This window comes from Cupressus sempervirens, chromosome 2 (assembly GCF_028749045.1).
Source record: "Cupressus sempervirens isolate cs-2001-9-10 chromosome 2, ASM2874904v1, whole genome shotgun sequence".
NCBI classification, from domain to species: Eukaryota; Viridiplantae; Streptophyta; class Pinopsida; order Cupressales; family Cupressaceae; genus Cupressus; species Cupressus sempervirens.
This window is the reverse complement of record NC_143119.1, coordinates 258,906,728-258,932,749: the sequence shown is the minus strand read 5'-3', so window position 1 is coordinate 258,932,749 and position 26,022 is coordinate 258,906,728. Positions and strand designations below refer to the sequence as shown.

The following is a 26,022-nucleotide window of genomic DNA, read 5'->3' as shown; positions in this document are numbered from 1 at the left end:
ACATCATCTCTTGTGTTGATTGCCCCAAATCTAAGATCTACCCCTTCTGCAAGTGAAGAGCTGATCCAAATATCGGATCTAAATCAACCCATATCCATACTCTCATGTTATGTGTGGCCCAATGATTTCTTCCCAACTGAGACACTCTTCAACTGTTGGGTTGTCTATTTGAGATGATTTTAGACAATGCTTGATCCACTTGTCCAAAATGAGTTGAAGACCTTGATAAGTTAGATAGTGGAAACATTGAATATTATTATTCCCCTTATTGACAAAATGTTGTTCAACTAAATTATGCTATCAACACTAGAGAATCCGTCTCAACATTGTTTACTCTCTCTTAATCAATAAGACCATGTTCATTGAAGGTTTACTAAATAACATCCTCAGTCTTCTCCCTTTCTTTCAAGGTTGCCTCTAATAAAATGTTAGGCTCCCTCTTCATCTTGATTTCCCTCTTCCTTATTTTTAACAACTGATCGTCTTCCCAACCAACACTACCACACAAGCCAATAATGAAAACACATCCACATTTATTGGAGGTCGTTGGTTTATGTGAGTCACATCATGATGTCACTAAGGTTTTGTGGATTTCACCAGAGCCATTGAATGCCTTGTGCCAATCCTTCATAGACTATGTTCTATAGGCACTTACATTCTTAGGGTGTGGATCCAATTACCCTTATTCCAAGTCATGCCTCATTCCATATTCAAGGGATATCCATTTCTTGCAACCTTTAACAAACTTATTCATGGGATCGATGGCCAACTTTTAGTTTTTCTCTTGTCAGTTATAGTTGTCGGTATTCATTGAGTTTTTGTCCAAGATTGCATGTCAATGTAGCCTTTAGGTGACTTACTTTTCATCATATTCCCAAAGTTCTCACTTTGCATCTTTTCCGGGTATCCTTTTCTTTGCCATTCCCTATCCCTACATGTGGGTTTCTTGTTATTTTTGATGCATTCGGGTTTTTTAGGTGATTTAGGTTTGGTTGGGATTTGTTTTAAGTGTCTTTCCGATGAGAAGTGAACTCTCCTTGTTTCTGTAAAAGTCATCTTGCACTAGCATTCCCATTTCCTTTAGATTCTAAACAATTAGGCTGGTTTTCCCCTTGGCGAAGTTCATCAAGCATGTACTCGAGGGACAAGGTCACAATGGTATTAACAAGCTGTACACTTGATTGTCTTATAGTGGAAAGACCCAAGAAAGTGCAGGTCGAAGCTAGGGAGTTCTCGAATCAAGTTTCAGAGGTAAAATCTATTGCTATGAAGAAAGATGGGTCTATGGGTTTCCAATTGCTTAGTGATGGAAACAAAGGTATTTTGTTCTGTTTCCGAAGCCAACTTGGCTTGTGCCTAATACTAAGTATTTATGTATAAATAGGACTCAGGGATGATGCTAAAAGAATTGTTTTGAGCCTATAATGAAGGATCCATGCTCGAAATCTCACCTCAAAGCTATTTGATCAAGATCAAAGGGAAAATGCTTTAAAGTTTTCCTCTCTCTGGAAAATGCTACTTTCGGAGGGAATTTCGGTCCTTAGGATACATAAAAGGCCATTTTTCCAAAGACTTTAAAAATAAGAAGCTAAGTGACTTTGATATGCGAATATTCTATGGAGATGCCTAAAAGATGCTTTTGGTAAAATCAGCTGTAAAGGTGCAACCTCGATATAAGAAAAATCTAGCATTGGATGTTCAATGCAGAGAACAAGAAAATGAAGTGCCCAAGCTATTAAAGGATTGTTCCTCGCACTGCGATTCCGAATCAAAGAAAAACTAGGTTTATAGAAAAGTTGATCTACGCTCTCTCCCCTGCACATATTGAGTTGTCAAATAAATCTTCATACCGATTTCTGAAGGAAACAAGGCGTTTTTTGCTAAACTGAAACCCTTGTTTCGGTAAGTGACTTTTAATGATATCACTCTACTTTAAGTGAAGTAATATGGCTTTCGGGATTATGAATTTTTATGTGCATGGAAACAGAAAGTTCTAAATAGCCGTTGATTGTGAAATTTATTGCAAATTTTGCCATTATGATCTTTGGTTGAACTTAATTCTGTTCATGTGGTGCCAACGTTCAGATTTCTACATCTATTTCATCAGAATTGCCTCAAATTTGTTTCCTCAAATATTTTAAACGACTATTTATCGAGAACTGCATTTGTGTGAAATCATAGCAAATGGCAATCAGAGCAGCAAGCTATGATAAACTCATAGGTTTGGAAAGTGAGTTAAAAGATTTAATTGATACATCATTCAAGTTCTATGATTTAGGTGATCTCTATAGAAGGCTTAACTCTCAGCCCATCCACCCGATTACCCAGAAGTTGAAAGAGAGTGGACTGGTGGAAGCTGTTGGATTTCCCATGGTTGTACAAGCTCTAGAACTAGTAAGGGAATGCATAGAAATATATGATCCAGAGATGAAGCAAATCTTGCTTCCTGATCAATCCATCCTCCTTTCGATTAACAAGGCTTTGATACAATCTTCATTCGGCGTGCCTATGACGGAGGAATACTGTGATATTGATTTCGGCTTCTCTATGTCTATGTTCAATGAGAAGAAAACTTTGAGAAGGGAGGATATGTAGAGGACCTAGTTCCAAACGCCTCGCTCAAAGAAGAGCAAGATGCCCAAAACCCTTTTTGGGAGCAACTTAAAAAGATAGATTGTTGACATCCTAGCATTATTGCTTAGATTGAAAGGAAAGGAGGAAATTCTGGAATTTATTGAGCACCACTTCTTCCTAGTGCAAGCCATTTGTGTCGAAGCTGTACAAATTGACTAGGCCCAGATTATATGCGATGAGCTTGCCTCATGGTTGAATTTAGCTAAGGGATTCAAGCATTTTTACATGTCTTCTTATTTAATCTATGCCTTGGCTATGCATTACCTATGGTCGAGCCTTCCTAGCGTTAAAGACTATGATGAAAACACAAAGGTGTATGAATTGTATCCACACCTTTAGTTGCAGAGGAGGTTTGAGGAGTATGTGACAGTGAATGATGCCTTCACTATGAGATTATTTCGGGAATTGCAAGGCTGCCTTGGGTGAAGATTCTCACCAAAAGCAATTTCGGCTATTAGCCAATTTGGATGCTCTTTCATCCAATTTTCGAGCTTCTCCTACCTACGCATTAGTGCTTTTGATGGATTTCCCAAAAGACTTCCTAGGTACTCAGAGGACAAAGTTGTTCTTGTCAAATTGTGTCGGCAAATATTTGAAGTGAACACCTTGTGTTCAAATGTGAAGAAGATAGCTGTGATTTCCTTCCCCATAGTGGTTGGACCCTATTCCTGTGCCTCTAGATCTGATGCTTGGAATCTTGTAAAAAGTTTTGAAAGTAAGATCAAATTAATTGATTATGAGGTTCTTAGGCCTTAGTATGACCCAGTAAACTTCGTGAGAGATCATTTGAAGTTGGGATACGTCTACAAATATATTCTAGACATTGAAGATTTTTGGGCTAGATGTCTTAATGAGAATCAAACCTGGGAGAAGTTTTGGTCTCGGTTGACAATTGATGAGGTTAAATTATATAATGACTCTATTGATGTTTCTGATCTTGCAGATGATGGCTCCTATATGCATCCCTTATCTTACGAGCAGATTAAAGGTACTCCCATTGTGTCTACCCCGCCTGCAAGTCCTATCATCAATACCATGGAGGTTCGATGCACAGAATCATTAAGAGGACAGACAGACGGGTAGAGTCGACCCAAGTGAGAAAGAAGAGAATGGGAAGCACTAGCTATGTAGTAACTTCCGGAGTTGCCTAGTCAACTATAGCGACCACCACCACTGTTGCTACTTCAACTTCTGTGGGCCTAGCCCAGTCTATCGGCCAAGGTGGAGACCGGCCTCCGAACAAGAATGTCCCAATCACTCCTACTTGTGGAGGTGGATTTCTTCCGGATACAGGAAAAGTTGGGGAGAAGGAAGGGGACAAGGAGAAGGAAAAAGAGAAAGAACAAGAGAAGTTTGTAGCTAAGCCTGCCTCCCTTGTCTAACTCATCAATTTGGATGGTGACACCAACCCCATGGATGGTCAGGAACAAGGTACATCACACTAAGGGGACACATTGGCCCTCTCAGTAACCAAAGTTGCTGCCTTCCCCGCTGTTTCTCAAAGCAAGCAAACTCCCCCAGTGGCAAGGAAGCTCTTTGATCCTACTTCCTTGCAATCAACAATCAATGTCCTTTCAATCGAGTCATGTTTGGAGGATACCATCAATCGAGTCATGTTTGGAGGATACCATTAATCGAATGAAGTGGAGATATGAAGAAGCCGCCCCATCAAAGGATCTTATCACACAAGCAACTTCTTTTCAGCTACCATCGAAGAAGTCAAAGAAGCAAAAGTCTATAGCAACATTGGCTACTGATCCTTCCACTGGCCACATGTTAATGGAGATAGCAGAGCCTCAAAAGGAGGGCAAATTCGATGAGCTTATTGCCAATGACTTTCAAATCAAAATGATGGACATTGGTATCCTTGTTCATGACTCCATGGTAAATATATGGAAGTCTACCAATGAGAAGATTGAGGATAGGCTAGAAGAGTTGAGGGCGGAGAAAGAGGTGCTCAAGGCCTCAAACAAAGAACTAATGGACTACATTAGGTCTACACTTGGAAGCACCTCAACTAGCCAATTTGACCCAAATGCAGAAGAAAATGAGAACTTGCTTTTGAAGCTGCAGCAAGAAAGGCAATTCGGGCAAATTGGCTGAGCATGGGTTGATCAGATGGAGGCACAAGGTCCCCCACTAATTGAAAATCTAGGAAATCTACAGTTAGGTGCAAACAAGTTGAGTGAGACAATTTCTAGTCATCAAATTACCATGCAAAATGTAGCAAATAGATTGACAAAGCAAATGGCCTTGTTGCAAGAGGTGATCGATATGAAGACCACTGTTGCCATCTCTCACGGGATCCTCAAAACAGGCAAAGAGCTATTGTTTCATTGGAAACAATCTTTGAAGTTCATAGTGGAAAGCTCTATAAGATTTGCAAATGAGCTTAAGGATGTGCATGACCTGGTGCAGAAAGTGATAGAGAAGCTCTTTGAATACTTGAAAGTGTTGCACACAGAGTCATATGTGTCTGGCAATGGCAGATTAGTAGACATTGAGAGGATGAAGACCAAGTTCCTAGCATTTGTCGATGAGGCCACTGATCCACTCAACTTCCAAATGTCAAAAATTCAGGAGCTTTCGTCAGTAGACTCAATCTTAAGGCGGACATCGGAGAAGTTCCAATAAAAGTTCAGCAGAGTGGACAAGTTGATAGAGATGCATGACTATTGGATGATTTGAGCTGACAATATCATAATCCCAAGTGTCGAGGAGCTAGATAAAGTAACAGATGCAATGAAAGCTTATAGAGCTAAGGCAATGACTCCTAAGAAGGCATGATGCTCTGACATTCTTCTGGACATCTGTCATTCCCTCTCTTCTCTCTCTTTTTGTAGCCATTTTTGGCATTTCTTTAGCAAGCTTAGACTCTGTAACGGACGATAACTCAGTCAAGTCCTATTTTTAGTTTATTTCGTTCAGAGATACTCTGCACTACAATCAACAAATGTAACTAGCCATTTTGAAGAGGCCTATCTATGTAACTTTTTGAGAAGTTAATAAGATCGACAAATTAATTATGGGCGAACCCCTGTCGCTGGGACTATTGTGTGTGACTCAGAGTCTACTTTTAATTTTTTTGTTCATTTAGTTACTATATGATATTTGGAATGAATGTGCTGTAACTGAAAATTGAGTGATTACAAGTAAACTTGGTTTTATTTCCTTCATTTCAGTGGATCATAAGCTTTACTTTCTTCAGCATAAGCATCATTCTTTTCCTTGTGTTATGCATTGTAGTTTGTATGTGTAGTCAGTTCATTGTATGAGAGGACCGAAATTTGATTAATGAAGTAGCTGAAAAGAGGACAATTCGGGTATTGTCAAATATTAGTTAACTCGGCAATCTGGGAATTGCCCATTCAGTCATTTCTTCCACTCTCTTGTTGTTGTAGCTAGTCTTGCATGTTTCCATCTTTGCATTCAGGTTAGAATAGATTGCATTTCAAGTGTTAGTCACTATTTTTGAAATTGCCATGTTGTTTGAAGTGTTGAACAATCTAGTTGTTAGCCTCTTCTGTTCTCTGTTTAAGAGCATACCCCTGAAAACTTAAAAACAAATTCATTGTAAATCTTGCATCTAAATGGGAGCTGTACCTTTCAATTCAGGGGTCTTTGATAGATTACTACATTGATCCATTCTATTGTTAACTTCTTTGTTCTCCACTAGCCATTGGGCATTTTAAGAGTCAAGGTATAAATCAGAGAATTAAGGGAGACAAACTGTTAACCAACAATGTTGCATCACCTTAGGCACCTTATATTTGCCAACATGTTAGGTTTGATTTCACCATTCCATTTTTGTGGGAGATTCATCTTTTACTCGCATGGCATGCAATCGAGAAGATGTCTCTCATTTAAGATAAATATGTTCGAGTCGGATTAAAACTGATTGAGGTCGATTGCCATCCATGCCGCTTTAAGGAAGCAAAGTGATGGGTCTTCGGTAAAATATCATTTGTCCAACTCATTAAGGGGACAAAGGTACCGCCCATTTTTGTATATTAATTCTACCATTTTGTTGCCCCTTAAAATTACCTCATTTTAATCACCTTTGTGCCTTGTGTTACATCTTTTGATTACATTGATTGAGGGGATGTTGACTTTCACTATTGTTGTTTTTTACATTGTTGTAATATGCTTGTGTCTGATTGTACACGTGTTCCTTCAGGTCTTGCGCCACTCCATACTACATCATGAGTAATTGGATCAGATTCACTTCTTTCATCTTCTCTCTCAGCATTACGGCAGCCACTCTCTCTCTCTCTCTCATTGGATACACTTTAGGCATGCTTTGCCCCTATGTGTATGCTTCATTGTTTTTTTTGTTTTTTTTAATCTTATTGTTTGGTGATGTTGGAGGAATGATGTTTTCATCTCACCTTTTGTTCAAGAATTTTATTGTGGTACATACATGTTTGTGATATCATATTTGCTACTTAGTGCAAGCCGGATAGTGTTATTTAAATTATTCCTCGTGGAATAATCCTTCACAATCTTCGCAACAAGGAGTAACTGCCCCTTGTAGATGAGCAACGATGGGCATCAGATATTATGGGATGACATCTTCACATCAAGATCATCCCACTTCCTTGCTTCCATATTATATCTCAGAAGGAGGTACCCCTGCGCTGTAGTTACTAGCATTGCAAGGGAGTAGAAAAAACCTTTGAGCCAAATGGCATGAACCTCATACCAAAGCTGTAGAAACTCTTGTTTGGAATTGCATTGATAAATCCATTTTCCAAGCCTGGAATTATAAAATTCCATTATGCTCTCATCAGTGGACGACTTAGAGGTCCCATTTACAAGGATTTTGTAAGAATTTGTTGTTTTATCAGCCACCATGCCCAGGATATCGATATAATGAATTTGGATAATTTCTGACATTATCTTATGGGTTTTTTTGAAAGAGGATTGTAGACAATTAGGATTGTGTGTTCTGCATTTTGATTCCTAAAACAGAGTAAGCCCCCTGTGGAGGCCATCAATAGGACTTGCGAATCCAACACGCACTGTCCGTAAACAAGCATGTTAGTCCACATACAATAATAGGGATCATACACTGAAAGTACTTTCAACGAGTGATATACCAGAAACTAGGGAATCGGTAGGGATAAATTTGTCCATAGTTCCATAAAACTTTTAGAGGTTAAATGAATTTCCACTGTTTATAGACCAATCACAACTTGAACACTTCATAAATGGGCAAATACGCAAATTTCCTGTGACAGATTATACATTTCTCCCCATTTAGGCCTTATTACGTGTTCGGCTTCTTGTAATGTCTACAAGCTTCCCAATGTTACCACTGATCTTATTGGGATGTCATTTCCCTTAACTCCCTTCTCTTCCGTTTTTTGTTTCATGCTTCCGATGGCTATTTCATATTACAGATATCTTCATCTTATGTACAAAGATCTGCCCTTAGACAAGGCCCTCTTTTTCAAGAAGATCCCACATCTTTATTTAGGCTCGTCACGCTTACTACATTTGGTGTAACAGGCTGACTCCAGGGCCTTTAAAAGTAGTTCAACATTTGACTCCTGGGTCTAGTCGATGCCCATTAACAACTTTCTCTATTATAAGCACCTAATGTGTTATAATACTTTTGCAATTCCGAAAAAATTAATTGAAGTTACATTTGCAGTTTGCTCTAATACCATTTTAAGTAACATGGATCTTTTTTGCAAATGTAATAATATTGCCATTGTTATAAATATCTTCTTAATGCAGATTTAGATCTCATATAAATATGAGAGGAGGAGACATGTCTCTTCTCTCCAAGATTTAATCATCATTTAATTAATACATATATTTCATAATTATAATTAATATAATAGTCCAAGGGGTTTAGCTTAGTTGGTTGAAGTAATGAGTCCTCATTGTGGATACCCTGATTCAAATCCCAAGATGGACATCTTTGTGGAATTCTAAGTTGTGACTCTTGGTTTTCCAATTGTTGTTTCTTGTGTGATTGCTCAAAAGGTGCTTGAATAAGTTGTAATGTTGCTCTTAAGGAGCACCTGATATATAAATGATCTTAATATAATAATTAATATAATATATATGTATATATGTTATATATAATATAATATATATACATATATACACTATAATATGTATATTATATACTATATATAATAATATATATTGTTATTAGTTGAATACGCATATATATATAGAAAATGATGATTTACCAATAATAACATGTATCTCAAATTGAATTTATCCGACTTAAGCTACAACTTTAACAATAGATGTTAGCAAAATAACATGGTGTGATTATATATATAAAGTGACAATTGTTGACCATTTCGTGGTCTCGCAAGTAAAGGAAAGGTAATAGTTTTTTCAAGATATTAAATGTTTAATACATCCCTTGTTAAAAAACCGACCGAGTAGCTCATGACTATCCAAGGTATACTCTCTTTCTTAGCCATTAAATCCTTCACTAAAGTAGTTAGAACCCATACTTGATGGTTTGACAATGGACTAAATTGGTGCCCCATTCCATAAATCCCATTTAGCAGTGCCTTCCCCCCTTTGTCTACTCCTGCAACCAAAAATGCATAATTCCACAATAATACATGTTCCTCCATTTAAATCGAAATATATATGGATATATATATAAAATGACAATTGTTGACCATTCCACAATCTCACAAGTAAAAGAAAGATAATAGTTTTCTCAAGATATTAAATGTTTAATATTTCCTTTGTTAATAAAAATTGACTGAGGAGCTCATGACTGTCCAAGGTATACTCCGTTGCCTAGTTGTTAAATCCTTCACTAAAGTAGTTAGAACCCATACCTGATGGTCTGACAATGGACTAAATTGGTGCCCCATTCCTTAAATCTCGTTTAACGATGCTTTCCCCCCTTTGTCTGCTCCTGCAACCAGTAATGCATAATTCCACAATAATACATGTTCCTCCATTTAAATCGAAATATCAAGAAAACACAATAAGTCTTAACTATCATAACAACTAACCACCACTAACATTTATCTTAAAATAAGCATTCATGTTTTAGTCAAAATAACAAAAATCAACTAACAAGTCATTTTCACATGAATCAATTCAGTTAACCATAACTTCCATTTCACAAGATTATAATATCCGAGAGTTTTTTAACTAACCATTACAATGGCTATAAGATTATTTTAAAAGATCAAAATTTTGGGATGTAACAATATATGATTTTGCATTGTGTGTATGATTGGGCATCATACGTGTACAACAATTCTATGTCAATGCATGCCATTTGTTTTATTGAGTAGTTTATGAGATGTTGCCAAGTATATGGATGTCGTTAGTAACGGTTTTCCTTTGCCATTCTACAAGAGTCTTGTCAATTACTTTGTGAAGTGCGATTAATTCTAGTGATGAAGAATTAAAAAGAATATACTCAACGAAATTTTTCATGTATGTAGAGATTGTATCATCAGGTATTCCTGCAGAGTGAATTTGGCTGAAGCTGTATCCCTGTTGTGCTGGCAATTGCGTGTGATTACTTGCTAAGTGTTTAGCACAAGTGTGAGATCACTATTGTGTGCAATGAATATTATCATGGAAGGTTGTTTTGTTTGTTAGTGTGTATTCAAAGCTTCATTGCTTTAGTGTTCGATGTATATGTGATCAAAATATGTAATCTTGTAACTGTGAGATACTTGGAGCATTTTTTATATTCTGGAATTGCATAGCACGAGTGATCGAAATGTGTACAAAGCTGATTGTTCAGCTGTTAAGAGTAAATAGTTAGAAGCTCAAGAGCATTGTATATGTTTTGAGACTACAGTAAAAGGATCTATATTTTGACTTAATCTTTGGGAATGTCATCCATACACCCTTTGGTTGCAAATAAACATTTGACCCAATGCCTCTTTCACCTTGTAAATTCATCTCATAACAATCGTATGAGATGCAAATCAAGTAACAACAACCTAAGCAAGTTAATAACAATACCAATATGTAAATAACACATTAAAAAAATATTAAATATGAAGCAAACTTCTATGCAAATTGATAAATGAACAAAACAAGGTTGAATAAATATATCAAATTTAGTATTTACCTTCAAGTTTCAACAACTCCAATTGGGAGAAATATTTGAATATTGATTGTGACATTTGGTGGTTTGTCACAAACATATAGATCTCCTCACCCTCTATGTATATTTTTTCACCTACTCTATTTGAGTGCCAATTTGTTGCTTCATTAAGTTGAGGGAGTGTACAATACATGGTGTCCAAACAATGTTCTCATATCAGCCCTCAACCAAAGCACTTGCACCTCTATAATTTTTTGCATTGTCCGTATACCTAGACCACATTCTCTCTACCCACCATCTCTGTGGACTCGATGAGAATTTTGGAAATGAACTGTACATCTTCCACTTTCCTAAGTTGCCAGATTCATCCCCTGCTGCTTGGATTCGGGTCCGGGTCCGCATGGGTCCAGATTCGCCCATAGGTCTGTTGTGGGTCCAGGCAGGGTCCTTGTTGGAGCGAACCTAGACGAACCCATAGCGAACCCAACAGGACCTGGGGTTAAAACAACTTTAAAGAGTGTTTTTTTTTTCTTTTTTTTTGATGTACCTCTAAAAGGAACTTAATAAAAGATATTTCACTTATCTATTCTCTTATGTTGAGGAGGAGGATGATATAGCAACATATGGGACTAGTGGAACCAGTTTGGTTTCCAATGATAAGGATCTAGATATAGTTGCAGTTGGGGATGAAGCTATTGACCCCTCATTTTATGATGATCCATTTGACCCTTGAAGGGCATTTGATACGATGATTATTGATAAATCATAAACTACTAAACACTTGTCATCTATCATGATGTTTCAAACTTTATTATTTGATGAACTAGTCTATGTTTTGCAATTTAGTAATTCAATGTATAATTTTCTTTACAATCATGAAGATCGATTAATGAGTGAGTATTTAATGTTTATCTTTGACATTTGGAATTGATCAATGATCAAGCAACAATTATTCATACTGTGAAATGACTTTGTTTTGCAACTATGCATGTTTCTCTTGTGTGTGTTTATATATATATATATATACTCACGAAGTTGCCCGAACCCACGAACCCGAATCTGTCCCCGAACCCGAATCAGCAACTTTGCCACTTTCCCTTCGGAATCAACTACTCTTAAAAACATTGCCTCTTTGGGGGGACATTGTAATAACATTAATCAATGGGCAGTTTGTAGTATCTTTCCATCCATTGAAAACAATGAAACACCTTTCCATCCATTGAAAACAATGAAACACCTGATTCAATCCAAGAATCTCTAATTGGTTGGAGGGAGGTCTATATAGCATTCCCCACTTTTTGCAACAAGGTGGTATACACCTTTTTAAAACCAGGACTTGTGTAACTAGCAAGTGCACTGTTGAATTGTTGACATCATTTCCCGCCAATATGGTGCCAGATTGCCATTGGCATAGAAGCAATGTGCAGTTTCTCATCTGTAATGTCTTTTGTCTCCATTTTAAATGCTTTCTTTAGTGGACCTCTTTTGCAGGTGGTAATTTTTACTTCATCTTTATCTTCCACTTTCAGTATGGGCAAGAATGGATATGTTTGGAGACTATAACTGAATCAATATGGGTAAATGTTTTTTTTTTCCGACTCCACCAGTATAAGCAGTTTGTCTTGATCTTAGAATCAATACCATCCTAGTACTTATTCAAGAGACAAACCCTTCTAATCTGGGCCTTGACACATTCCCAACCCTTACCAATAGGGCCCATTAAGTGAAGTTTAACTAGAGAATGAGTTTTTTGGGGTTAAATATTACACGAATTACACTTCCAAACATATGCACCACCTCCCAAAACTTGTTAAATTCTTGTGGCATGTCTCCATGAAGGAGATGCTATATCAATTTTGAATTTATCAATTCCTTCACCCACTAAATTCTCACTACCACCATTCTTGCAATTTGGTTTCTTCAAAATATAAGATTTTTTTTTCTCTACAGATAATCTGCTGAAGGCTAGATTATTTATAATTCATTTATTATTATTGTTAAGATTAATTATTATTATGTGTTAATCTCGAGTAGATTCAAATGCAAGACCTCTTTGATGAGAGGCTTACAATTTACCGATGTGTTGTAGGCTCTTGCCTTAATTTCTTGAAAATATAAGAAATTAAATAAATAATTAAAAAAAAAAAAAAAAAAAAAAACTAAGTACAAGTATACAATTGCAAAAGAAAGATACAAAAACATTAGAATAGAGAGCTAAACTCATTGCTTTATTTCTTAAGGAAAATGGAAAAAAACTTATTTTTCAAATATTAAAAACATTCATCAAAAGACTCAAGAATAGGGTCAAATGCTTACCTTAGATGCTTACATATTCTTTGTGGAAGCTATCTAGTACCACATGAAGGACTCTCTTTGAAAATAATCCCGACCTTCAAAATGCCAAAATGTAGACCAAATGAGAAGAGAGCAAAATAGCAAACAAAGTGATAGTTTTTAGCAATGAATTACCTCATCTATAGTCATTTTTGGGGTTTTGTGGAAAAATTAATAATAAAAAACTCATCATAACATGTGCTTTAAGTGAAAATCTTAATTTTTAAAAGTTTATTACTGAAAAATATGCGCTGGGTGTCCGGATGCATCCAGATGTGCACAGATGTTTGTAGGCTTCCTGTGAGCGTCTATGCGCTCTGGGCACCAGGATCCACATCCAAACAGTTCTGAATCCAGATGTAGGGCCAGGGTACATGTACCCAGTAACTAAGAACATGTTAACCCTATGGATACTAACATGAACTCAATTATGCATATAGATAAATGATGACTGTTAATCTTAATTTTATATGTTGAAATCAATCTTCTCTTCTTTTTGGGAACACCTCTACAAAGAATGTTTGGAATAAAAGTTGTAGAATATTTTAAGTTTATGATAAGCTAGAATTTGGCTGGGTGATCATCATTTTTTTTCTTTTCTCTCTTCCTCTTGTATGGATTTATTTAATTCGAAATCTTTCTTGATTGTTATGATTGTTGCACAGATTCGTGGGAAAATTGAGACTTTCATTACAGGTGTTTACAAAGTTTTTCTGGGTAAGAATCATCTCCAATTCTTAACTCAGTCAATAGTTATGTATGTTCTACTTTTTTGTCTTCTCTTCATTGGCTTTCTAATTACTTGTAACTGAAAATCAACAATCAGGATAATGTTACTTTTGCCTCCATTGCTTTCTTTCTCTTTTTTTCCATAACGTTGATGTTTTTTTTTGAATTCTTCCAATCTCCAATGCAGATTTAGACTTCACCTTCTTAGAGATGAATCCATTTACACTTGTTGATGGAAACCCTTACCCCTTGGATATGAGAGGAGAATTGGATGACACTGCAGCTTTTAAGAACTTCCAAAAGTATATTTTCTCATCCTATTAGACAAATTAGAATGCCCATAGTTTCTTGGTTTTTTGTTTGAACTTTGGATGAGATAAAAACTGTTTAAAAAAGTCTGATCTTTGTTTTCTTTCGACAGGTGGGGCCAGATTGAATTTCCATTGCCTTTTGGGCGAGTCATGAGCCCTGCAGAAGATTTGGTTCACAACATGGATGAAAAGGTGATTCTTAGTTAATAAATGTCATTATTTGGTCAATGAATTTTTTTGAATGTGTCACGTTGTGTGCCTAAGGATTATTATATACGTTGATTTTCCTTGAAGTAATATCCACTATGATCTTATATTGCCATGACGCTTTCAAATATAGAGTGGTAGCATTGCAATCAGAAGCCACCACACTCTGATAATCCAAGAAAATAAGTGATTGAATGTTAAAGAGGTGAAAACCTTTTGAATACTGTCATATCCAAACAGCAAAACCTTTAAACGTAACTTTTAATGAAGATTTCAAATCTTTTAAAGAGTAAAAGTTTTAGCGTGGAATATCATCATTTATGAACTTCATATTCATCCAATCTATATAATGCTTGGTTAAACATCCCTTGACTGCATTACTATTGGCAATCATAGCAATTTGGCTTTTTTTATTAAAATCTTACAAAGTAATATTATTATTAATGTACTCAATTCTTTCTTTTCGAATTCCATTTCATATAGAGAAGTAGAATACTTGCATATATAATATGATATTCTTATTCTCCAGTCAACTCAGTAGGTAGAAATAGGGATACACAACAGCTCCTTCTATCCTACCACTTTTGTTCTACTTTCGATGATTAAACATCCTTATGTATTCGTTTGCCATGATAGAGGTCACGAGGAGTATTCATAACACGGTGCCCAGGAAAGCCCATCCTTCCGAAGTCGAATGGCAGTACTTTGTCCCTCTTTGGCCTGATGGGACTCCTTGGTCATATACCATGAGGTGGCATGCTTAGATGGTTGACCCCAAGACTGTTTTCCCACCTGCTATTTCTCATTTCCCCTACCATGGCTGGCTAGAGCAGTCAGATAGCCTAAACCTACATGGTATTTCATATGCATTTCTTATATTAAAACATTCCTGAATCAGCAATGAAATGCACATTAAATCAGGGCGTGTGTGTGTGTGTGTAAATGTGTGAATGTATATATATTATACAAAAGTACTCACGTGAATTTCAAATTTCTGAACTGTATACACATAATTCCATAGAGAACAGTCATAAACAGATTCATTATGCAATATACATCACATGATACTCATATCAATGCTACCATCCATCCGAGAGTGAAGATAGTTGATGTCAAGAACTATTCTTTTAATGGCATGGGAAAGGATGGGAGATGATGTTGGAAAAGGTTGAGACTTGGATAACTGTTACAGATTCTTTGACCAAGTCCATGAGCATTGTAATTTCAGGTGGTGTATTGAGTCTATGGGCTTCATGATCCCTATTAGCAATATTTTATTGTGAGCTAAGTTTCCCTTTTTCTCTTGCAAATGTTCAACAAGTGGGATAGGGTTGAAAAAAGTTGTCTCAACCTTGCATTCCATATGTTCAATTTTGATACTTTTGTATGCCTTCACTACTTTCTCTTTTGTGTATTTTGTCTTAATGTGGAGAGTTGACATCCCATTTGAAGGTGACATGGACTTGTTTTTAGTAGATATTTTCATCACACAAGGATGTGAATCCCATATTGAGGTGGCATCTTTTGAACATGTGTCAACATTTTGTGGTCCAGATAAGGTCATCATGTCAGGAGTGAGTGTATGTTAGATTCTTATGATGCATAAGAGCGTGTTAGAGGAAGGTTATGTTAGCATCTTGATTAGCATTTTGACCAGCTTGGACACTTGTTATGGAATATTTTTCGAATGGGTTAAATGTGACAAATTTTGGCACCCGGGTTTGATTGATCAAAACATGATAGATTGTGACAACGTATGTGTGTAAAGATTTTTATTAAAAATAGCTTGGAGGATCTTTCATGATGGAGGAGGACCTTGAATTTGGGTGTCTTGTTTTGGGTACAGTACATCCTTTGGTATTGCTAACGGCTTTCCAAAACCACTCATGGTGTCCAATTTGAATCTTGTTTGTTTATCAGTGCTTGGAGATGTAGTTTGTATGGTTATTTATTTGGCACTATTATGTGCTCAAGTCATTCTAGAATTGTATTTTGGCAATTTAACTGTACAAGGCACAGCCTTGATCGTATTGTAACCATGATTGTTTCTAATTAGTTAAGTGGTTTTGCTTTTGGGCAGTGTGGTTTCTCTCCCAAAAGAGCTTTCCACACATAAACTCCCATGTTGTGGTATGTTGTTTATATGTTTTATAAGCATTTCTCTTTTAGTCATTGTAAACTAAAAGATCCTAATTTGCACAATACTTTGCTTCTTTTCACTAGTGAAGATGGCATCAAACATTCTAAGGTGGATGGATGGCAGTTGCTTTAAGTTCCATGAAGTGGGCCTCCAACATTATATTGTTATTCTTGCACTTTTCCTAGAATCTTGAGATAGGTATTGATTAAACTAATCATCTCCTGATTGGTTTTATGTTGAAGTGAGTTATCACCATTGAATCAGCTAGTTACTGGATGATTAGTAGGGGGGAGGGTGTGTGTGTGTTTTCTGAATGAATAACATTAAAAATTTTGTATGAGGAAGATGAGATATCGGATAGAAGCCAAGTTCATGTAGCATTACATTGGGTTTCTCATGTGTGGAGTCACATGATTGATGGCTAAAATTTCATTGCCAAATGTGTTAATGTTCTTATGATGCTTTCTGTAGTTAATGTCTGAATGTTTTTATTTAGTGGCATGAACCATGCTACAAAGTTCTGGATCATAAAATTACACTCCTTGTCTGCTTATAATCTGCATTCATCCAGTACCAATGTTGAATTCATATATGTAAAAGTGATGCACTGTTCTTTTGATTTTATATACCCCAAGAAATGGAAGAAATATGTGAACCCATCACTTAGTGGACATTGAACTGATGTCTTTTTTGGCAGTGCTTTAGGGACAAGAAATGGATGGATGCTGCTAAACCACTCTCTCTTAGATTACGGTATGGTGTATGTGTGTGTGTAGTCTTACAGATGCAAAGACAGAAATGATTATTAGTCCCTTTAACCTTTGGCTTTTCTCCCCCAATCACTCTTTCGCTTCTTTGAGCCTTTTTCTCTTTTATTTGATGACATTTAACCTTCCATGGTCTTTTGTAATATCTCATGCTTCTCTGTACATTGGCTGGCAATTTTCCTAGTCTTTCCTGCATGAAAGCCTTTGGTATGTGACCTAAGCCTTATTTGAAAGGTATTTTAAAAAATATTCTCAGTGTAATTAGACATTCTTATTCAAGTTAGGATGCCCTGTATTCTGTATGTGGGTGTCAATATTCATATGGGAGGTATTCTGTAGACTGTAAGATATTGATCCTTATAATATGGTGACTTGAATTTTGTGTTAATTTTTCAGACCATGGTAGACAGATTTCATACTCAGAAATTTAAACCCAAAATGAAGTAGCTTAAAATGGTAACTACAATCAAAACAAAAGATCTGAGCACACTATTCAATGATGTACAGATTACAGAATGATACAGATGAGAATATGAAATAACAATCTCAACTCTCAAAACTACATTGATCTTTTATTAATTTTGAAAATAATTGCACTGCACTAGTTCAACTTTTAAATGCTCTACTTCTATTTAATCTTTCAATCTCATATTTCAGTGGTGTGCCCTAGGTCACATTTATTGAACAAGAACTAAAGTTTCCAATGAAAATCCCCATCTCAGTGGAGTAGCTCAGCTAGGAAAATATGATAAGACTAAAGTAGAAAAGCCCCTTATATTAGAAAAGAACAGCAGCTTCTCTCAATTTTTGGGAATCCAATCTGAACACAAGAAAAGCAAACAAAAAGCTCTTAAAATAGAAGAGATCTGAACCCAGCTAAATAGAGAAAAAGCTTTTAAGAAAACTGAGTGTACCTTCCAGAAGGAGAACAGCTGCCGACTGCCGAGCAACATCCACAATAATGTTGGTGTTATATCTGTGGGAGCTATCTTACTCTGCTGTATTCAAAATAAATAATTTTTTTTTTGAAGCCACCTAAACCCATAACATCATCTTCTTTGTAACGTCAAGGGAATGAGGGGTCAAGACAACGAACGTTCCTTACTTTTTAATGACAAGACAATGAAGGGTCGAGACAATTTTTAAATTTTATGTATTCTTCTAGGAGGAATTCGTACGAGAACATATTGATATATTTTGTTTTCTGAGAGATTGATACTAAGGAATTTATTATGATCTGCATATTGGTAGATGCTATGATCCTCACTTCAGTTTAGTCTACTGTTTGGGAAAATTGTGAAGCAGTCTTCTGCTTTTTCATTATATATAGAATCTATATGTGGTTGGGTTTTTCTACCTCAAGTTGGATGACTTTTCCCAGGACAACTCGTTGTGTTCTTGTGGTATCTGTTGTGTCTTATTAGAATCTATATGTGGTTGGGTTTTTCTACCTCAAGTTGGATGACTTTTCCCAGGACAACTTGTTGTGTCCTTGTGGTATCTGTTGTGTCTTATTGTTCATTATTTTTTATTATTATCTTTGTTTCTGATATAAAACATTAACAGAAAAGAAAACATTTTGATCATAATCAGTCCAAGCAGTTTGCATTTTAATAGGACTTTTGACTGAAATCAATAAGGAGTTGAAACAGAGAAAGTATAGTCTAAACTTTGTTTTTTAATTCATGAAACAAAATCAAGTTTGATATGGATACACGTTTTCTCCCAAAGAAGTGTTGTGATCTACTACCATGTTTATCTCTGAATACTGCAATGTTCCACAGGGATGCATCCTGTAATTTTGGTCCTCTAGGAAATGTCTCGGAAATTTATCCGCTGCTGTCCCCTTGTACCCGTCTCCGAACTGCTGTGGAACATATTTAAAACCAACATAACTCAATGTTTTGCTTAAGACAGCAAAGAAGAAACAAATCCAAGTGGACATTGAGATTAGCTAATGGCTCTAAGCTGGCACTAAGTTGAATCTATGTCGCATGCATGCATCAAAGTGTTGGAGCAGCTTATTTTATGTCTAGGCCAAGACATTTTCTGATTTTACCATACATGTTGTCACTAGAAGTTATATAAAACATAAAAGAACATATAATATATTAATATACTTTGAAAATGGCATATCTCTTATATTTTTGTGTACTGTAATCTCCTATTTTTGGTCCTCTAGGAAACATCCTGGAAACATGGCCCCTGTCGTTCTCCCATCCCCATCCCGAAATGCCGTGGAACATAATAGCTAATCATTATGTGTTTAGAAATGTTGCATTGCTTTTCCAACTGGATCATTTTCTCACCTAGGCGAAATTTGATAGTTAATAGATAGGACTTTATGTGTTGCCACTTGTCCTTTCTTAAAAAGTTTATTTTCTTCAACCATACAAAATCAACTACTCACAATTATTTCATTCATTGATTTGTATAGACAAGTGCCTCCTTGAAGTTCACTATTCTAAATCCCAAAGGGCGTATCTGGACAATGGTTGCTGGAGGAGGAGCTAGTGTGATATATGCTGATACTGTAAGGCCTTGCAAAATTTATTTATTTTTCTTTGGTAGACATAAAACTTTATTTTTTAGTATTTTGTTGGAGTTGCAAACTTAGTTGTTTTCGGTTGCATCTCTAGGTTGGAGATCTAGGCTATGCAAGTGAACTTGGAAATTATGCAGAATATAGTGGAGCTCCAAATGAAGAAGAGGTGTTATACTATGCAAGAGTTCTGATAGATGTGAGTGTTCCTTAAGTTAATATATATATGTGTGTGTTAGACTAATTTTCCTTAACATATATATGTGTGTGTTAGACTAATTTTCCTTTTATCCTTGTTAAAGCATTTTGAAAACTTTGTATTCAAAACATTTGTTCTTTCGCTAAAAATCACTTCATATTTTTAAGCCAGAGAAATTAAACAAATAATAGAATTTCATTGGATACAAATGGAGCTTTAAGGATTAGCTATTGTTGCAGTGTGCAACAGCAAACCCAGATGGCCGCAAGAGAGCACTGTTAATAGGTGGAGGAATAGCTAACTTCACAGATGTTGCTGCCACATTTAATGGCATCATTCGAGCTTTGCGTGAAAAGGTTTTTCTTTCTTAAATAGTTAAATCAATTATGTTTCATGATGATTCTTGTTCAAGTATCTGCATTCCTGAATGATGTATGTTAGGTAAATGATATGTTTAGGGTGAACTGGCTAGACTAATTTTTATTTTTCAGAAGCATAACTTTATCAAAAATCATTATATACAGGAATCAAAACTTAAAGCTGCAAGGGTGAATATATATGTAAGGAGAGGAGGACCAAATTACCAAAGTGGCCTAGCAAAAATGCGAGCCCTAAGTGAAGAGATTGGGGTACCGATTGAGGTAGGTTGATGTGGAAAGAATCTACATTTTTCGACTTTTGAGGTTATGTTTACAGTGCTATGTTTTAGGTAAATGTTACTAGAGAGGAGAAACAATTGTATAGGTTCTCTAAATCTGAAATTTTGTGTCATGCTAATAATAGATTTACTATTGTGGAATGAATGTGCTCAAAGAGGAAAGAGTGATCTAGTTACTATAAAATATGTCTTGGGAGTGCAACAAGCACAAGTTGGCCAGTAAATCAAAGTGTTGTTCTATTATACCTCCTTTTTAACTACTTAATCAAATAATTAAATTTAAAGATAAGTTAATACTTGTTAAGGCTTGAAGTATAGAGCTGCAAATGCAGATTGAAGGCTAGTTTTTAATCTGTGTTCATCTAATGATGAATTTTAAACTCTTCCTTATTATGTCCTCATTGAGCTTCTTGATTCTAGATTGGAGACAACAACCTTTCTCTCCAATGTAGGGTTCATTTAGGAGCATGGAATTAAGGAAATATCTCTCCTTAGTTCAAAGAAGGGAATCTTTTTTATTTCTATGTTTGTTTCTTAGGGTGTTAAATATTTTTAAAAGGTTAGATTGCTATTTCTTACAAGTATCCTAGCTAATTTATCTTATGTGGCATAAAATGCATGGCAATAAGGCTGCCGTGTCTTGTTGATTATTATCTCTCTTTTTTGCTAGTCTCTGTCTTTTTTTTCTCCATTTAATTTGCCATTTCTTTCTAAGACTACCATGAGATAGCTTTCCTTGGCCTTATGTAATCTGCAGTAGAGGTTCTTGAAAACCATGTGAAGGGTATGTTGAAAACCACTATTTTTGTATGGATGGTGTTGTGAGTCTAATCTAACATATGCATCTATGTTTATCATTTCTTGGTCCGTTTAAGATTGTTCTATCCTTGTTTCTTAGGATCAAAATGCCTATGAATAGAAATGGGTTATTCTCTTCTACCTCTGTCATATTTTAGTAATGTCCAGGTAGTGCATTGATTGAGATTAAGTAGAAAAATATCCAGATTTTCTCTACCCCGATTCCAGTAAAACATATCTACTGTCAACAACTCAGGGCCACCATTTGGGTATGAGGTGGAATGATTTCATGGCCTTTTTGTTAAATTTGTTCATAAATAAGCTAGCTACTATTGAGGAGAGTGGCAAAATCAAGGGAACCTAGTAGAAAATTTGATTGCTTAGTTGTTTCAGTCCATTATCTAATGATTCTAATCCACTTGATAGCTTCCTCCCCTGCTTTTTTGTAATGGTGCGACCACATCAAAGCTATCGTAGCTTTCATATACCCCATTAATGCAGATTTGTTATTGGTCAAATGATATCATCAACATACAATAAGTGTTGACCTCTCCTAGCATCTCAAATAAACATTGGAATTTGGAATTGATACTGTGTTTCTGTAGTCCACTTACTGGGAAATGGACAGCGATTCGTTGATAACTTGGTCTTGTTTCAGCTTTTACTATCATCATTCCATATCTGCACCATTGTTTCCCAATATTGTACCTGGTATAAGTGCCCAGTTGATTATAAGTTTTGGTACTGAGAAAATGTGCCATAAAAGCTGTGGATGCCAGCTAGAACATACATTGTGAATGTTATTGTGTTACACCAATCTGTGGTGCCATGTACCTTGAACCTGATTATTATTTAGAGCAACTAATCATGCCTCCATGTTCCTCTTTTGTTTGAGAAAAAGCCAGCTTTGGGAGGAGTTTATTGCTTCCGTTCACTTCTATCTTTTCAAAGTGTATTAAATGCATATGTCAAATTTTGATGCTATACTTGGAAAAGTTGGAATTTATGAGAGAAGTAAATATACTTATTGAGCTATCTGTGTACACTGTACACTTTCTTACATCCAAATTTGTTTGGTAAGTTCATATCTAATTATATCTGTTTTTTTCAGCTCAAGGATTCTTATATTCTCGGTCCAACCTATGTGTACTGTCTTACATCCAAGTTTTTTTTGCAAGTTGACACTTGAAGTACATCTGTTTTTTTCAGCTCAAGGATTTTTTAAATTCATAGGCTGTTGACTGAGACTTATGGGATCTGGTGCCACCAAAAAATTAGAAGCTTTCTTTGGCATGCTTCTTCAACCTTTGGATCTTGGTTGCATTATCACTTTCTTCTGACTTATCTATCACTTATTTTATTATTCATCTGGTTTTCACTAGTTAAAAACTTAAATCCAAATACCAGCACAAAAGTTGAAGCTTCTTCCCTATCACAACTAATTACTTTGTCCCCAAATAGTTGAATCTTGTACCTTGCCATTTCAGGGAAAGTACCCACAATAGGTTTCATCCTTTCAAATCAGGAAAAAATGAGTTTTAACCTTTCCACTCCTATGTCGTTTTCTCCTTTACAAGCTTTAACAATTCCTGTGTTCTGGTGTTTTAGTTTTAGATGCCTGCCCTTGTTTCAACACAAAACAAATCTGGCTACTAGTCTCAACTACATGATTTACTTGTGTTCTATCGGTAAGAGATTGTTAGTTAAATTTCTATTCCAGAGTCTTCCATCTGCATTCCCAAGTCTGCAATAGGTATTGCCTATCATTGTCATATCTGAACTCTTTTACAGGACCACTCTGTTTGCTTTTCAACAAATGCATAAAAGTCTTGATGTATGTATTTTTTTTTGAGTTACAGTCATCCTTGAAAAAGGAATTGATATACATATACCATCTGATACAAAAGAAATACCTTTTGCACTCATGCAGCGTTTGCACTGTCTTACGTATGTGTGTGTGAACTACTTCTATGGTAAAGTTTTCTTTAGTAGCTCTTTTTCTGTGCAAATTTCTCTGGATGTTTTTTATCCATGAATAAAGCTAATACACAGCTGGAGTATCGTACAGAAATCAGATCAACTCTGTGGCCATATTTTTCCCTCCTTGCAAACATTAGATGTTAGAATTTTGTATGACAGAGTTATTTTATTTTATGTTACTTGTTTGGATTATGGTTATGAAACTAGATAGAATAGCTTTTGTTGATTGTCTTTCTTCGTGGATGGAAGTGATATCCTTAATTTTGTTCCTCCAACACATAAGCATGGCTTTCAAAGATGATTCTTCATTTCGTCCAGAAAGAGGTGATTCATTTGTCATGAACAAAATTGCTTCCTTGCTATAAAATATTGTCTAGATGTTTTTTCTCTCACTTTACTATAATACTCAGGTTCCCATTATATTCATGCATGCCCGTGTTGTGAGAATTAGGCATTTGCTCATTTATAAGTGAAAAATATCCTTTTAAACATCTTTAGTACCTTTTGCTAAATTCCACTAAATAGCACAAGCCTGAGACATGATGGCATCACTTCTTAGTGTTTGGCGATGTTCTATCTTTATTTTGAAATGTATCTGGACCATCAGATTTTATCATCTGATGTGACAGTTTATTGCTACATATTTGCGTTGTATTGAGACTTTGTTAGCCCATGTCAGAGTTGAAGATCATGAAGCAAGCCATCGGTTGCTTCAATTTGATCAACTTGGGATTTTATTCAGCCTCCATGAAAGCACTATTTTTTACAGATGTTGAATTCAGTTGCTGTAGTTCTGCATGTGAATGGGGCACCTTTGTGTAGGGGCCAATTATGGTATTTTCAAGTCAAAGGCTCGTGTCTGTCGCTTCCTAAATTCTATTTACTGCTTGTGTAGTGAAAAGAACAGTAATGACTAATATGCAACAAGCAAACCTCTTCTTGGTTCATAGAAAAGTAATTGGAGGTGACTGTGGATAAGAATGGTATACTTTTCTTGCGCTTTATAGCTTGCTGAGTCTTCTAGGTGCTTGCCATGTTTGCCCAACAATTCATCATAAAACATTCACTACACTTTTAGTAAATTATTTTAAAAATATATATTTGAAAAAATAGAAATAAAAATCCCACAATGTCAATGGTTAAAGGGAAAATGACAAACTGTTAAAACAAAAGTCAACTGTCTCTAATCCCAAATAAATTTCAGTACTTTAGTCGCTACTTCAAAATTCAGTTCAGAGAGTTCAAGTGGCAGTACCATGAGTTGTGTTAGTATGTTTATGTCTATGCTTCCACTATTTCTTCGCTTCAAAGCTTGAATTTTAAAATTTCTTAAAACTAGCTAACAAATTAGGATATTGATTTTATCTTTTTGTATTGGAATATTTTGTTTCAGCAGTTAGAAATCTGTTTTGAACTTTTACAAGTATGCCTCTAGAATAAACAACCACTTCATATGTTTCAATGCTTTCCTCAGCAAAGCATGCATGGGAAGATAATTTATTCTTTCGTTGATCTCCAGGTCTTTGGACCAGAAGCTAGTATGACTGGAATATGCAAGCAGGCTATTCAGTACATTACTGCAGCTGACTAAATTGTTGAAATGCCATAATAATCTCTGCTTATGTGTTTTAGACTTGTTCATGGGAGCTATATTTAGGGAGTTGGACTTGTGTGCTAAGTTTCATGGCAGTCAGTACCATGTCAAATCTGAGATGTCTTCCATGCAAATTTCATGGATGTAGTATTCTTCTTTTATCGTGGTTCATTAAGCCGTGGACTGTTTCACACTGTATTTGAAGGTTGTATTGTTCTTCAAACTCTGTCATTTTTTAAATCATAATTAATAAGGCAGACCAATTTTCCCTACGTTGTGATATAATTTACACTTTAAAACTTTTAATCAGTTTTATTGAGGTACATTTTTTATAAATCACATTTAAAATATAGCTATGAATGTGCATATATTCTCTGTCTATCCTATATTTGAATTCATTCCAATGATACTGGACAGCTTAAATTGTTGTTCTTATGTATATTAATTTCAGTATCTGCAGTTTACAAAACCTACTCCAACAGAGGAAATTTCGATTATCATACAGAAATATGTAATAGCAACATTTATTTCATAAGCTTGCTCAGGCTTATTACTCGGATGGTTGACCTCCCGGGAAGTCCCAATGCTACACCTGTGTGAACATCACCTAGATCCAATTAGTGCCGAGTGTTCCATTTATTCTCATGAGAGATGGATTTGTGTTGAATCACTACTCATGAGATATGGGTCAATGAGTTTGACTTAAAAGCTACACAGTTAAATCTTGATAGTGATATCACAAAATGAAAAAAGTTTGGTAATTTTGTATTCCTTGTTAAAGGGTAAACAATAAAATGAGGGTTTCTCTTTTAACGAAAGCAAGAAACTACAATATCTTTCCTTGGCTTGAATTAAATCAGCTTTCCATATGTACAGACATGTGAAAATGCTTTTAAGGAGAATTGAATATTATCTGATTGTAATTTAGTTGTACCCCATAAAATTTTCATAGGGTTAAAGAAAATCATCACAGAAGTAATAACAATATACATAGTGTAAGGGTAATTGGACTTGGAGAGCTTTTGATCTGAAGTGAAACTCGTCAAATCGATAAAGCCTTGTCTTGATAA

General features: G+C 35.6%; 1 protein-coding gene and 1 pseudogene across 1 annotated transcript in view; one reads left to right on the top strand and one right to left on the bottom strand.

Annotated features, from left to right (window-relative positions):
• Positions 1 to 25,237, top strand: part of LOC149572039 (ATP-citrate synthase alpha chain protein 3-like) — a 57,190-nt gene extending 31,953 nt beyond the window's left edge. The window contains exons 6-13 of the mRNA XM_089813376.1: positions 13,693 to 13,744; positions 13,944 to 14,058; positions 14,178 to 14,259; positions 19,619 to 19,714; positions 19,821 to 19,922; positions 20,162 to 20,278; positions 20,447 to 20,563; positions 24,878 to 25,237. Of these exons, the coding sequence (XP_089669502.1) occupies positions 13,693 to 13,744; positions 13,944 to 14,058; positions 14,178 to 14,259; positions 19,619 to 19,714; positions 19,821 to 19,922; positions 20,162 to 20,278; positions 20,447 to 20,563; positions 24,878 to 24,949 (753 nt within the window). The 3' untranslated portion in view covers positions 24,950 to 25,237. The remainder of the gene's footprint in view (positions 1 to 13,692; positions 13,745 to 13,943; positions 14,059 to 14,177; positions 14,260 to 19,618; positions 19,715 to 19,820; positions 19,923 to 20,161; positions 20,279 to 20,446; positions 20,564 to 24,877) is intronic.
• LOC149572040 (F-box only protein 6-like) lies at positions 7,039 to 13,403 on the bottom strand (annotated as a pseudogene).
• Positions 25,238 to 26,022: the final 785 nt, after the last annotated feature.